Source organism: Octodon degus, unplaced genomic scaffold (assembly GCF_000260255.1).
Source record: "Octodon degus isolate 3935 unplaced genomic scaffold, OctDeg1.0 scaffold00140, whole genome shotgun sequence".
Taxonomy (NCBI): domain Eukaryota; kingdom Metazoa; phylum Chordata; class Mammalia; order Rodentia; family Octodontidae; genus Octodon; species Octodon degus.
In genome coordinates, this window is record NW_004524716.1 from 3,236,529 (window position 1) to 3,251,088 (window position 14,560).

General features: G+C 36.9%; 1 protein-coding gene across 1 annotated transcript in view; it reads right to left on the reverse strand.

Annotated features, from left to right (window-relative positions):
• The window catches only part of Sycp1 (synaptonemal complex protein 1), a 154,773-nt gene extending 141,520 nt beyond the window's left edge, over positions 1 to 13,253 (reverse strand). Inside the window, 7 exon segments of the mRNA XM_004648982.2 lie at positions 7,249 to 7,333; positions 8,410 to 8,477; positions 9,083 to 9,247; positions 10,811 to 10,850; positions 11,361 to 11,418; positions 11,635 to 11,735; positions 13,140 to 13,253. Of these exon segments, the coding sequence (XP_004649039.1) occupies positions 7,249 to 7,333; positions 8,410 to 8,477; positions 9,083 to 9,247; positions 10,811 to 10,850; positions 11,361 to 11,418; positions 11,635 to 11,735; positions 13,140 to 13,231 (609 nt within the window). The 5' untranslated portion in view covers positions 13,232 to 13,253.
• Between the last annotated feature and the right edge of the window lie 1,307 nt (positions 13,254 to 14,560).

Sequence of the window (14,560 nt, forward strand, 5' to 3'; positions counted from 1 at the left end):
TTTTGGTTTTTGGGGGTTTTTTGGCGGCTCTAGATTGCCTCCAGCGCTGGTCTGGATTGCCTTGAGTATGCGGGAATTGAACCACAAATGCCAGAGGCTGACTGCTTTGTTTAAGCAGGCACTTGGGGGCCGGCCCCCAACAAAAACAAACAAAAAAAAAAAATGAGAAAAAGGAGATATAAATGAAGGAACATTTTTTATCTGTATATGCAAAATAGGATAGGAGAAAAAGGAGATATAAATGAAGGAACATTTTTTATCTGTATATGCAAAATAGGATAGATATACACCTACTTTCTCTTAATTCAATGAGAAGTTTTTTTGGTTTTGTGGGGGGGTTTTGTTTGTTTTTTTTTGTTTTGGCGGAACCGGGGATTGAACTCAGGCCTTTGTGGTCGCTAGGCAAACACTTATTCTACTGAGCCATCTCCCCAGCCCCTGCATCTTGTACTATGAATAACCATTACAAAGACAACAATATGCAATGAATTATTCAAACTGTCCTACTAATTAGTTTTGAAACTGTCTCATTGCTATTTCTCAATAAAATTAAAAAAAAAATAAAAAAAATTTAAAAGGGCTAGAGCAGATTAAAGCAGGGGCCAGGGGTTCAATCCTCAGGCCTGCCATGCTGGCCCAGCTCCCGAGGCACTCTGAAACTGCAATTGAGTCTCTGGGCATGGTGGTACGCACCTGTAATTCCAGCTGTTGGGAGGCTCTAAACAGGCAGATCACTACAAGCTGGATCTAGTGGTGAGACCCTAACACTGTACACCCTTCCCTAAAATACAAAAAAAAAATTTTAAAAAGGGCTAGGGATTCATCTCAGAACTTCCTGGGCTTCAATCCCCAGGACAACAAAAATTACATATACATCACAAATAAAGTAGGATTTATCCCAGGTATTCAGAGCCAATTCAATATATTAATTATAGTCCATCACATCACAGGCTAAGAAAAAAATTACAAGGTCATACCAATAGATGCATTAAAAAAAAAAAAAGCCAACATTAGGGCTAGTGAAATAGCTCCATGGACTAAGCAGTTGCTTAGGCAAGCGCAGGGGCCAGGCTTCAATCCCTGGCACTGCATGCTATACCAGCTCGGCCCCCAGGCGCACTGAGCCAGTGATGGAGTCCAGGCATGGTGGCACACACCTGTAATCCCAGCAGCAAGGAGAATGAAAAGAGGAGGATCAGCATGAGTCCCAGCTGCATAGAGACCCTGCACACACACACAAAAAAAAAAGTTTTAAAGTCAACATCTATGTTTTTAAAAAGGAAGAAAGCACCTCTCAGCTAACAATAGAGGCCAACCTCAACTTGATAAAGTTTATCTATTTTTTTTAAAAAAGCTACAGTTAACATCATACTTAGTAAGAAACTAGAAGTTTAACCATTGCCATCACTCCTTTTCAACATTTACTAAAAATCCTAGTTAACAAAGCTAGACAAGAAATAGTGGTATAGACTTGAAAAGAAAGAAAATTGTCTTTGTGCACAAAGTATTATTTTCTACTTAGGAAATCTGAAAGAATTAATGAAACAACTCCTGAACCTAAAGAGCAATTACAACAACAGTACAAAATACAAAGGGCAATCTTGTTCTTACATAGCAGCAATGTTCTAAAGGGAAAGACAGACTTTCTCAGTTCAAACCTCAGCATCACAAAAATAGCAATAATACCAATAAAAATATTAAGATTTTAACACCAGACTTTCATCAGAGGACAACAGTATCCAAAAAATAAATAAATCAAGAAACGCAGGACTCAACTGTACTACAAACTGACCAAATAAACACAACAGACATTAATACAGTATTTCTTGGTTAAAAAAAAATGGCTATGAAAAAAAAATACCTAGGAATAAATTTAACCAAGTAAAAGATCCCTATTATTAAAATTAGAAAAACACTGACGAAGCAAAGTGAAATATATATAAAAAGTGGAAAGGCACCCTATACTCATTGATTGGAAGAATTATTACTTTTAAAATATCTAAACTGCCTAACTTTAGTTACTTTCTCATCACTGGGACATAATACCCAGTACCCACAACTTATTGTTGGTTCACAGGCTTATTTTGCTTCACGGTTTGTACAAGGTTTAGTCTCTAATCAGCTAGTTCCAAGAAAAGGTAGAATAGCAGAGAGGGCTTCCTTATGCATGGCAGTCAGGAAACAGCAAGGGAGGAATAGACAAGACAGACCCAGAATACGCCCCTAGCATCCATCTCCTCCAACCAGGCTTCACCTCCCAAAACACACTTAGCTGTAAACTTATCAGCTAACTAATTCACTGATAAGTGTAACCCCATCGATGAGTGCACGAGGCTTTGTGGGTGACATCCAAATATAAATCATAACATCATCCAAAAGTGATTTACAGATTCAATTTAATTCCCAGAGACAAAAAATAAAAATCCTGAAATGGAACCACAAAACATCCTGTATAGCCAAAGCTATCCAGAGCAAAAACAACAAATGAGGCCAAGGGATGAAGATGACCTGTGAAGCAAAGAATGAGGGAGCAACCCATCTGGAGAAAGGGGATTACCTAATTTTGTATAATTCTTATATTCCCCAAATCTCATGAGGAAAAGGGAAGATACGCATTTTGGGGACACACTGAAATCAACACAGCAAAGGGTTTAAAACTCAACTCCAGATAATCCCTTACCTAAGAAGAGTCATTACAGCAGACAAAGGATTTCAAAATTAAACTGACACTGAACTCTACACACAAAAGGCAAGAGCTAAGTTGACTACCTGCTAAAAAAACTATTTCCACATGAACTTTAATAGGACCCAGAATCTCACAACATAATGTATTTGAATGCCCAGGATATAAACCAAAATTGCTCTTCATTCAAAATGTAGAAAAATGTAGTAATATTGTCTCAAATCATTACCTATCAAATAACAAAATATAAATTGCATGAATATGCAATAAAGCTAGAATCCATGGGACAATAGGCCACAGAAATAGATCCTGAATTCTTCCAATTATTGGACACAAATTATAACGCAATTACGATGAAAGCTTAAACATTTAAGTAAAAATTAAATTTCAAATACTATAGAACATTAACCAACATTTAACCAGAAAATAGTACAGAAATTAAATCATCAATTAATTAAAGACAGACAGGAATTAAACAAAATTATTGGGCTAAAAGTATTTTCAATTGAGCACAGGAAGACAAAGGGATGAAAACTATTTAATACACAAAATAGCCTGTCACTTAAAAATATGAAACAGGTCCTCACAATTTGCACTATTTCCTCTGCCTGAAATTTTTCCTCAAACAGCTATCTAATTCACCCCCTTACTCAGAATGCAAAAAATGTCACTTCATAAAAAATTCCTCCCAACCTCAAAATATTTTCTCCATTAGTTATCACCACCTAATATTTTTCTTCACTTAACAAGTCTATCTCTACTTGAATATATATTTCATAACAGAAATCTTTTACTATTTTTCCTTAGCATCTAGAACATTACACATACTAAAAAAAGTGAGTAAATGAATAAAATCACAAAAAGACTGGCCAACAATTTAAGGCAAGAATCTAGATGGTACTTACACTAATAAAGCAAGTTTTATGATTTTTTTAATTATCTGTACTTCAAGACATGTCATTTAAGAGCACCTAAAAACAGTAAAAGATTCTTCAAACTCCCATCAACTCATCAAAAACTTAGCTAAGGGGCTGGGGAGATGGCTTAGTAGAATAAGCGCTTGCCTGGCAAGCACAAAGGACTGAGTTCAATCCTCAGTTCCGCAAAAAAAAAAAAAAAAAAAAAAAAACTTACCTAAGTACAAAACAGAGGAAAGAACTAGCAGCCCATCTGCCTGGCAGTTTATTTTCTGCAAGACAGTCAACTTATCATCTTCTATCCCGAACCATTTCTTTATCCTCCATTTTCTCATATTCGTATAATGGAATGAGGTAAACAAGCTGGTACTGGGAAGCTACATTCTGGAAGGTTTACATATTTCCAGAAAGCAAAATACTGTTAAGTAGAAACTAAGAATAAAGAACCTAGTGATAGAAAATAAAAGTTGTCAAATTGGGTATGGTAGTAAACACCTATCATAAAAAATGAGGGGGCAAAGGCAGGAAGATGGCAAGTTCTAGACTATCTTAGGGAAGTTAATGGACCTTATCACAAATTGAAAGAACTGGAGGTATAGCTCCTTTTTTAAAATGTAAAGGTTTTATTATTCAAGATTAGGTCAAAGACCAACACTAGCACGAGCAGACATAATTATCATCTCACTACATTTGACCTCTAGTAATCAGCTGAAGTACCAGTTTTCCAATAGGATCTGTTCCAGTCCCAGTGTTGCAAAAAAACAGAACTAAAAACTAAATGACTAACATTTATTGACCACTTTTGAGCTGTTTTGAGCATTTTACATTAACTAACTTAATTCTCAAAACAACAGTAAGAGGTTGTATCAATAACACCCTGATGCAGTAAAGTGTGCCTATAATTTTGGCACTTGGAAGGCAGAGGCGGGAGAATCACTGTGCCTTCAAGGCACAGCCTGGACTACATAAGAACCCAGGCCCACCCTAGATAGTGAGACCTAGTCCCAAAAATAAATAAGCAAATAAACAATGACAGAGATTACATAATTCAGTTAGTAAAGCTCTCAATGTTGAAATTTCCAGTCTTTCTTGGGCTGGCCAGATAGCTCAGCAAACTGAAGCGCCTGCTTAGGCAGAGCACAATAGCCAGGGATCGGATCGATTCCTGACATGCTCTGCCAGACCCACCCCCAGGCCACATTGAGCCAGTGATTGAAAGTGGGCATGCTGTAATCCTAGTGCTAGCAAGGCTGAAAACAGGAGGATCACTATGAGTCAGATCTACATAGTGAGATCCTGTATACCCTGTACTAAATACAAAAAAGAAATTTTTAGTCTCTAAATCTGAGCATAGAATAAAGCTTAAGCCGAAATTTTGAAGCAGTACTGTGGCATATGAATGAAGATTTTTTAAGAAAAAATGTGTATCCTAAAAAAAGCAAGTAGGTAGAATTTCCCAGTAGATACTTGCAGAAACAAGGCAAAGCTTATGTAAAATCAATGACAAGCGAAGACTATTCTAATAATGTTTTTTTCACCAAAAAGAAAAAAATTCCTACTTTACCACTAAAAAAAAATCAAAGCATGGATACAGTAAGAATGCCCTTGGGTACATATATTACAACTTCAAGATATTAAGAGAAACTTGAGAATCCTTAGTTTGGAAATAAACATTTAACCATATTCTTTTTTGTCTTTTTTCTTGTGACACATCTTGCAACACAGTTCAGGCTGGTCTTGAGCTCACTTTGTAGCCCAAGCTGGTCTGGAACTCTCAACGATCCTCCTGCCTCAGCTTCCCGAATACTGGGATTGCACATCAGCAGTATCATAGCCAATAAGGTTTACTGGAGGCATGATTACTGCTACCTGAAAACTTAAATTGTTAAGTACAGTCATGTGTCACCTAAAGACAAGGATACATGTTGAGAATTACATCACTGTACAAACAACATAATATGTGCTTATACAAACCTAGACTGTATAACCTACTATACAATTAGAATAGATGAGCTACTGATCCTAGACTACAAACCTATTTGGCACAGCACTATACAAATACTACAAACAACTGCAACACAATGGTAAGCTTTGTGTATCAGAACATAGAATAAAAATACTGTATAAAACAAAGTGGATTATCTACATGGGTACTTGCCAGGAATGGATCTTAAAAGATCAGAAGCCGCTAAGTAATTCAGTGAATCAGTGGGTAGTGAATACAATCCTTACAAAGACTGCACATAGGCTATGTTAAACTTACAAAAATATTCTTTCTTCAATAAATTAACTTTTACTTACTACAGCTTATTTACAGGTTTCAATATTTTTATAACAGCGTAAACAATACAAAATTGCATAACTGTACAAAAAATGTATTTTAGGGCTGGGGAGATAGTTTAGTGGTCTAAGTGCCTATTTGTAAAGCGTAAGGACCCAAGTTCGATTCCCCATGCTGACCCTGAAACCAGGTGTCATTCCAGTGCTGGGGAGGCTGAGACAGGAGGATCACTATGGAGTCTGAACTGCATAGCAAGACCTTGTATCAAATAAGTAAAAATTTGAAAAAAATATATATTTTTAACTTGTTAAAAACCAAAACAAAAACACACATGTGATAGCCTTACAGAGGTCAAGATCATAAATATCACTGTCTTCCAGTTCTACATCTTGTCCTCCCTGAAGGTCTTCAGGAGCAATAACACACATGGAACTGTTACCTATAATAACAATGCCTTTTCTAGAATGCCTCTTGAAGAACTTGCATGAGGCTGTTTTACAGTTATCCCTTTTTTATAAAGAGTATATTCAAATAACGATTAGAAAACAGCATAGTAAATACATAAAACAGTTAACATAGTTGTTTATCAAGTATTATGTACTGAACATAATTGTATATACCACACATTCACTCAAAGGGTAGTGCGCATTAGTTTACACCAATATTACAACAAATACATGAGTAATGCATTGTGCTATGATATTATAAAGGCTACATCATTAGGTGAGAGAAATTTTTCAGCTCCATTATAATCTTTATTTTTGTCAGTTCAGGGGATAGAATCTTGGGCCTAGCACATGCTAGCCAAGCATTGTACCTTTAAGCTACATCAACAGCCATTATAATCTTATGAGACCAATGTCTTGTGTGTAGTTCATTGTTAACCAAACATCATTTAATAGTATATGATTCCCATCACATTATCACATTCCTCCACCTTATTTGTTACAAACATGGCTATATATTGTGCTGATTAAATTTTCTGGTTATTCTTTATACTTTAACTCAATAGGGATTAATCATAAGTGCCAAGTTAAATACATTGTCTTTTTTGGTTGTTTAAGATTCATTACTTTGTGGTTTGAGACAGGCAGGGTCTTGCTATGTAGTCCAGGCTGGCCTTAAACTTATAGCAGCCCGCCTGCCTCAGCCTCCCCTGCTGAGTTTATAGGCATGTACCTCCATGCCCAATGTTTTCTAAAAGTTGACAACCTAAGACTCAAAGAACTGAGACTCGATCTACTACTTATAGAAACTGTCTGAGGCATATAAATCTTATTCAAATCAAAATTCCAAATAATGAAAAAATATTTGTCTTTGTGCCCCTGCCACTAAGTAAATAATAAAATGATGAAATCACATAAAACAAGATATTTACATTTCTTCATCTTTTCTGAAGCTCTAGTACAGGTTTCACTGAGTACATTACATAAATGTCTTGTAGCATTATTCCTGCAACAAAGAAAAATATTTGCCTAAATGTAATCTGATCTGAAACCAAAACCATATGCAAAAGTTATGAAGTATATTATGATTATTTAAGAAATTTTAAAATTTTTAAATTTTTAAGACACATCATATATCAAACACAAATGACTGTGAAAAACAGAAAATAGACTGCAAGTACTATTAGCAAAGGTAATTTAGTAACTGCCTCCCTGTAAGCTAAAGTGAAAACTCCTTAAAGTTCTACCCAAAGTGTTATTTATAACCTTTCAAGAAATTGGGCTGGTGAGATGGCTCAGTGGTCTAAAGCACCTACTTGGAACAAGCTTCGCAAAGCACAGGGACCGCGGTTCAATCCCCCAGCACCACATGCCAGCCAGCCCCGCCCCCTGGTGGGCTGAGCTGGCCACACACACACACACACATAAAACTTAAAAAAAAAAAAAAAGAAATAATGGAACACAGGTTATAATGCACAAATAAAAGGACAGGTTAAGCTTTTTCTTAAAATGTTCTACATGTCTAACCTTCAAAATGAAAATAAATAACTTTTTGATTATGCAAGCATTATATGAATAACAAGACCTTTAGCTGCATTGTCGAAGTTGCAAATACACCTTTTTTTTTTTTTTGGTACCAGGGACCAAACTCAGGACCACATGTATGCCAGGTAAACACTTATGCTACTTAGTTATCTTTTTCAGTTATCTTAATCTGTAGAAATAGATTGTTACACTGGCAAAACCAGCAACTTTAGGGTGACAATAAGCCTGGACCTAAGCTGTGCTCTATTTTTACAAATGGCTATGATGCAGCAGAAGTGCAGACAACATATAAAGCTGTTGTAGATATGGAGTTAACAGGTATCTTTTTTGATACCAAGTAATAATTCTTCCTAATACCTGACATTTCAAAATATCAGAAGTTAATAGACCACCTAGTTAGCCAAATGGAAGAATGCATAATGAATTATGTATTTTGTTTCCATAACCCTCATGCAGAATACTACTTATAACAGAAAGTACTGAATTTTTAAAAACTAATAATAAATTTGGAAAGAACAAATGCATTAAATTACTTACTCTTTTATTAAGTCTTTATTTTCTTGAATTTCTTCATCTAATTTCAAACTTACTCTTTCATTTTCAAACTAATTTACAAAACAGAACAGTGCACAATTTGCTTAGTAAAATAAATACAACTATAAACATTAAGATTTCTTGACTAACATGCTACAATAGTCTATAAGAATTCTCTTTCTATACAAAAGGAATTTCTTTTGTCACAACTTATGAATTTCCCATAAGAATATGGGTCTCACTTTCAGCAATCTAAAATAAAATTTGCTGATAATCCAAAAAGATTTCAACAATATCTTAATGCAATACTATTTTTTGAAGTGGTTTTATCTGTCTGCATTTTCTCAACATGTTTATTACTTTATGCTATAAATCAAAATTAAAGTTTCAAACTCAGTTTTACATATAAACATTCTAATACAACAGTGATTTATATCCGAATTGAAATAAAATTTACTTCAATAAATTAGCATCATTAAATCAGGCTTCATTTAAATAATTTCCCTAATCATTTACATTAAGTTTTGTAGTCTTGTCTTCTGCACTCATTACTAAACTGCAACTACTATCAATGAAACCTCTAAAACCACTGTCCCTCAAGTCTCTGTTATAAAAATAAATTAGCCCAATTTACATTGAAATATTCTATTTACTGCAATTCAAAACTTTATTATACCTGAAGCTCCTGAATGGCTTTTCGTAGTGCTTCAGTTATCTTTCTGTTTTCTTGCAACTTATTTTCTTTCTGCTTCAGTTCAGATTCCACATTCACTTTCCACTTTTTAATCTTTTCAGCTTCCTTATACAGCTTTGAGTACATTCTGTTCATTGGCTCTGAATTCTGTTAAAACATCCTTGCAGGTATTAGTTACCCAAAATCATAACCCAACTACAGCTTCCCATGTACATACACATTAATGGTAATCAACTGTCTCAATTTATGTTTTAATAAAATTGAAAGCTACCTTTAATTCTTTTAAATTACTAAAGCAGAAAGACTCCACTGCCACAGTTCAGTCATTATTCAAATTAAGAAACTAAATTAAAAAAAAAAACTAAATTAAAGCCAACTTTTATTAGTAAGGAGAGAAAAAAAATTAATCCACCCTTGGATAAATATGTTAGACTTCTCAACAAAGTGAAGTTAAATTACTAAAACAGGAGCCGAACATGGTGGCACACACACCTGTAATCCTAGCACTTGGGAGGCTGAGATAGGCAGGTCGTTGCAAGTTTGAGACCAGCCTGGGCTACAAGGTGAGCTCAAGGCCAGCCCAAACTGCATAGCGAGATCCTGGCTCAAAAAGACAAAATAATAAACACTAAAACAATTAGCTACTTCACTAAGTTACTGATCCCAATTATACTTTGCTAAATAAATTTAAATGACTGAAATGAGCTTCCTATGTTAGAAGCATCTTAATGAAAGAATCTGGCTAGGTAAAAGCTAAAATAAATCTACAAAAAAAAGTCTAAATTTTAACAAAACATACAATGTTTTGAAATGTCTGAGGGTTAACCTCAAGAACATGAAATTTGAAAATGACAAAAATAATACTGAGTACAAAACATAACTTTCATTGAATCAGGTTTTTAGATTTCCTGCCATTTTACTTACATTTTATACTGTGAATGCCAGAAGACTTTTTCTGTGTTTTGGGGTTTTGTTTTTTGAGAGGTTTTTTGGTTAGGTTTTTATATTTTGTTTTTTACAGTTGCTAGGGATTAAACTCAGGACCTCTTGCATGCTAGGCAAAATGGTCTACTACTAAGATCCACCCTCCAGGCCTTTAAAAAAAAAAATTTCTGCTGGCTGACAGATGTTTGTTATCAAAACATTTGAACTGGTTATTTTTAAATGCTGTAATACAATAATCACAGCAATAAGCATAGCACTTATCAGGCCACTGAAATTTCCTTCACTTAAAAAGATATCAAGTGCCTTAGAAAATAAATCTCCCAAACAATCCATTTTATCTATTAGTTCAAAGATTATTTTGGAAAATACTGGCCTGAGCCTCAATCCATTTAACCTACTGTACCCATTACTTTCTCTCTTTCTTAACTGATTTAAAATTAAACTGTCCTGGGGGCCGGGGAGATGGCTCAGTGGAATAAGTGCTTCCCTGGCAAGCGCAAGGGCCTGAGTTCAATCCCCAGTTCTGCCAAAAAAAATAAAAAATAAAAAAAATAAAATTAAACTGTCCTTAAAAAACTAGATGCTTTTATACCTCAGGAAAATACATAGATCTAGTATTTCAGCAACATTAAAAGAAAAAGCAGAAATAAGCCTTTAACAAATGCATTTGTAAAAATTAATTAAAATTAATCCTTAATCAAGAAAAAATATGCAAATAAATCATACTCCAATTATACATAATTTAATATAAATGGGAAATGTGACCTCAAATTCTGAGTCTTTTAGTCCCTCCTGATGGTAGCAACTGCCAGAATTATCAACCTAAAAAAAGAATTTTTTTATTAAAAAATGTCTGAGTTCACAAATAGCAATTAAATACACAATTCTAATAATTCAGTAAGTTTTCTTTTTCAAATAAGCAGTGTCTACTTACTAGTTAAGCAGAAATCCTGACCTAATTGCAGCCATTTTATTCAGTAAAGCTGCAGAAACATTTTTTGCCACTGAATTCAGCTAAATTGTATTTCTCATCAAACTAAAATGTCTGTGAATGTGCTAAAAACAACTCTGCTACATATTACGCTCACCACAAGATGCCCACTGTACCATAACTTTCAGCTAAAGCCTATCTCGTTCTTGTAACTTCCATTTGCCACTCTGAAAAACAGACAAGCTCTCTGTAATCAATGCTTCAGACTTTGGATTATTACTCTTCTGGGGTCTACTAGTGTCAACAAAATTTTCTTTCTTCTCCTGAGGTCCTGGCTACTGCTGACTTCATTATTCCCACAACACTAGTATTATATCCATATACTCTGTTTAACTGACCTGCTCCAGCATAGGCAAACAGTTAACATTTTCTAAAGCAGGATCTGTAAGATAAGAGACAAGTGGTATTAAAGAGGTAAATATTATTAAATTTGCCAACATCATATCATTTTTGTTACTTATTATACATAGGCTTAATATCAAAGGTATCAATATAATATTTTCCAAAAAATTAAAAAATACTTAATTTTCAATAACTGGCAATACTTACAATAAAATGATTCTATGTAAATCAATATATTACTTTTCCAGGTCCCTACCTGAGTCAAGGTTTCCCCCATTTTTGGAGCGATTAGTCATTCCAAATGAAAATGCAAAATCCTCTTCAGTACCTTTGTTGAAACTCTTGAAATAGAGAAAAATTCTTATATTGTGCCATATCACTTGGATATTTAGCAATGCATCATACAAATATGCTACATCTAAGAAATAAATGCAATTATAAATTATTTAACATACAGAATGTTTAAAATATCCAATATTTTGCAATATGAACAAAGCAAAGATTTTTATTATTGTCCCTGGTAAATACAATTAAGCTAAAAATTACCTAACATAAGTTTTGTGCATTTCAACAATAGTGATTTTAACCAATAGTATAGAATATTACTTTACTTCAATATCATTATGGTTTTCAATGTCTTTTGAAAAAGCACCAAAATAACATACAATGGGTTTTAGCACTGTAAGACATTCACTATAGCATACAAAATCGAAATTAAGCACTCAGAAGACTGAGGTAGGATTGCTGTATGTGGACTACATAAGCGAATTCAAGGCCAGCCTGCACTACATAGTGAGACCCTGCCTCAAAAGATATAAAATAGAAAATATTTATTTCTATCTCCAATATAAAGCACTTCATGAGAAAATAATTTAGTAGCAAAAGCTGTGTTCTGAGAGAAGTGGTATAATGGTAGGGTGCATGGCACAGCAGAGAAAAAAGCAGAAGGACTTAGAAGGAAAGGTTTTTATGGCCTTTACCAGGGGTGGCGTCTGAAGGGGATGTCTTCCCTGAGGCGGCAAGAAGTAAATTATGCCCTGGGCTAAGTTGGAGAAGAAGGGGGACGTGGTCTTGAGAAAATGGGCTTTAGTTTTAAGGGCATCGGCCATATTAGATGACTACCATGATTTTAGCAATTCATACTAGGGCCAGAACCTATCATATAACTCCTCTGTTCCAATCTGACTTCTGTATAAATGAATTTTTCCCCTAGCTTATCCACCAGGAAACTCAAAACCTGAAAATGTCACGCTAATCACTCACTACCCACGTATAAGCATTTGTCCAAATATTCTCAATTTTCCTAAATTAAATCTTATTACTTCACGGCATATGTCTTAGGAGTTGACCCCCCCCCAAAAAAAAAAATACCCAAAGAGGATTTAAATAAGCATGGCCAGGGGGGCCGGGGAGATGGCTCAGTAGAATAAGCGTTTCCCTGGCAAGCTCAAGGGCCTGAGTTCAATCCCTGGTTCCGCAAAAAAAAAAAAAAAAAAAAAAACCAACACACACACACACACACACACAAGCACGTTCTGCTTTATAAGCAGCGTTCCACAGCAGCAGTGACGCTTTTAATACATGAAGCCACAATACTACTTCATTACTCATTCAAATGATGCTGATGCTATTGCCTGGTTAAGAAATAACTACATCCCGAGTAAGTTCCCGCGCCTCACACGCATGCTTGCAGCCGAGCTCGTCCCCCGTGGGGCCCGCACACTCACCTGGGCCAAGTCAGAGCCCGTGCCCGCATCCGCCTCCGGGGCCGCGCTCTGGGGCTTCACCGCAGACACCTGGCTGCCGCTTAGCCGCGGCGGAAGGAACAGCGTGAATGGCTTCTGTTTTTCCATGTCCTCGTCTTCGCTGGAAACCTCTACTGCACCGAGAAGGTGGAGAGCGAGGCCCATTGCTTTGTTAGAAAGGTTTACTCTGTACTCAAGCGAGCCCGCATCCCCCGCGAACGGAGAATGAAGCCCGCCGGCGGGCTCCGGGCACCGCCTCCCGTCTCAGTGCGCAGCAGTCACTGCCCGACGTCCCCGCTTCCCACCGCCACCCGACACCCGCGAGAAATTCGAGGCCGGCCTCAGAAACTCCCGCCTAGGAGGAAAGCCCGCGGCTCCTCCATCCCGTCGCCTCCGTCGCCCCGAGTAACCGCGTGTTCCTGAAAGCGCGAGCTTCGAGCTTCGCAAGGTCGCCAGGTTTCTGGGTTCCACCCTCGGGAAAGGAATTCATGACCTATATCCTTTACCCTTTAAAAGTTCGCAACAGCGAACTGCTGTTTATGAAGGCAGCAAAAAAAGAATCTAGAGCTTCTACCTTAGAACCTCCGAAGAGCGGAGAACACGCTCCGCCGCGTGAGGCACGTCGACTAACCACGTACCTAGGCGGTTAACGGCTAAATAACGGTCAGCAGCGCGCGCACTCGCGGGACGCAGAAACTGCGTCTCGCGAGATTTCCCTTTCCCCGCCCCCCCAATAGTTCCTGGATTCTGTTTTTCCAGAACATTCTTTAGCTTCTACTGTTTGAAAAAGTAGTAGCACTGTCAGGACCTGCGTAAACCGCTGAGAATAAAAAAACTGTTTCCGTGCCAGCCCTGCGCCGCCTCCCCCCACCCCTGCGCCGCCTCCACCACCCCTGCTGAGAAAGCGATTGAGACTGGGCGTGGTAGTGCATGCTTGTAACCCCAGCTCTTGGGAGGCTGAACACAGGCAGATCGTAGCGGGGACCTTGTAGAACCTGTACTCAATAAAAAATAAAAAACCTATTTCTGTGGCCAGGGAGATAGCTCAGTGGACTAAGCGCCGCCTGCTTAGGCAAGTGCAGGGACCGTAGTTTCCCAGCTCTCTGGAGGCTGAAGGCAGGAGGATCACTATGAGTCCGAGCTGAGCAGTGAGACCCTGCAAGCAGCCAAATACATTTTTTAAAAAAACTATTTCTGTGCCCTTTTCGCTTGCAATTTTAGGAAGGTAACAGGTGTGTCCTGCGTTGCGTGTGTTAATGATAGTTTTTACAGAGTCACGAGGGCCAGGGAGATAGCTCAGTAGAATAAGTGTTTGCTTGGCAAGCGCAAGGCCCTGAATTCAATCCCTGGTACCACAAAAAAATTAAAATAAAATAAAAAATACAGGGACTGGGGAGATGGCTCAGTGGAATAAGCACTTCCCTGGCAAGTGCAAGG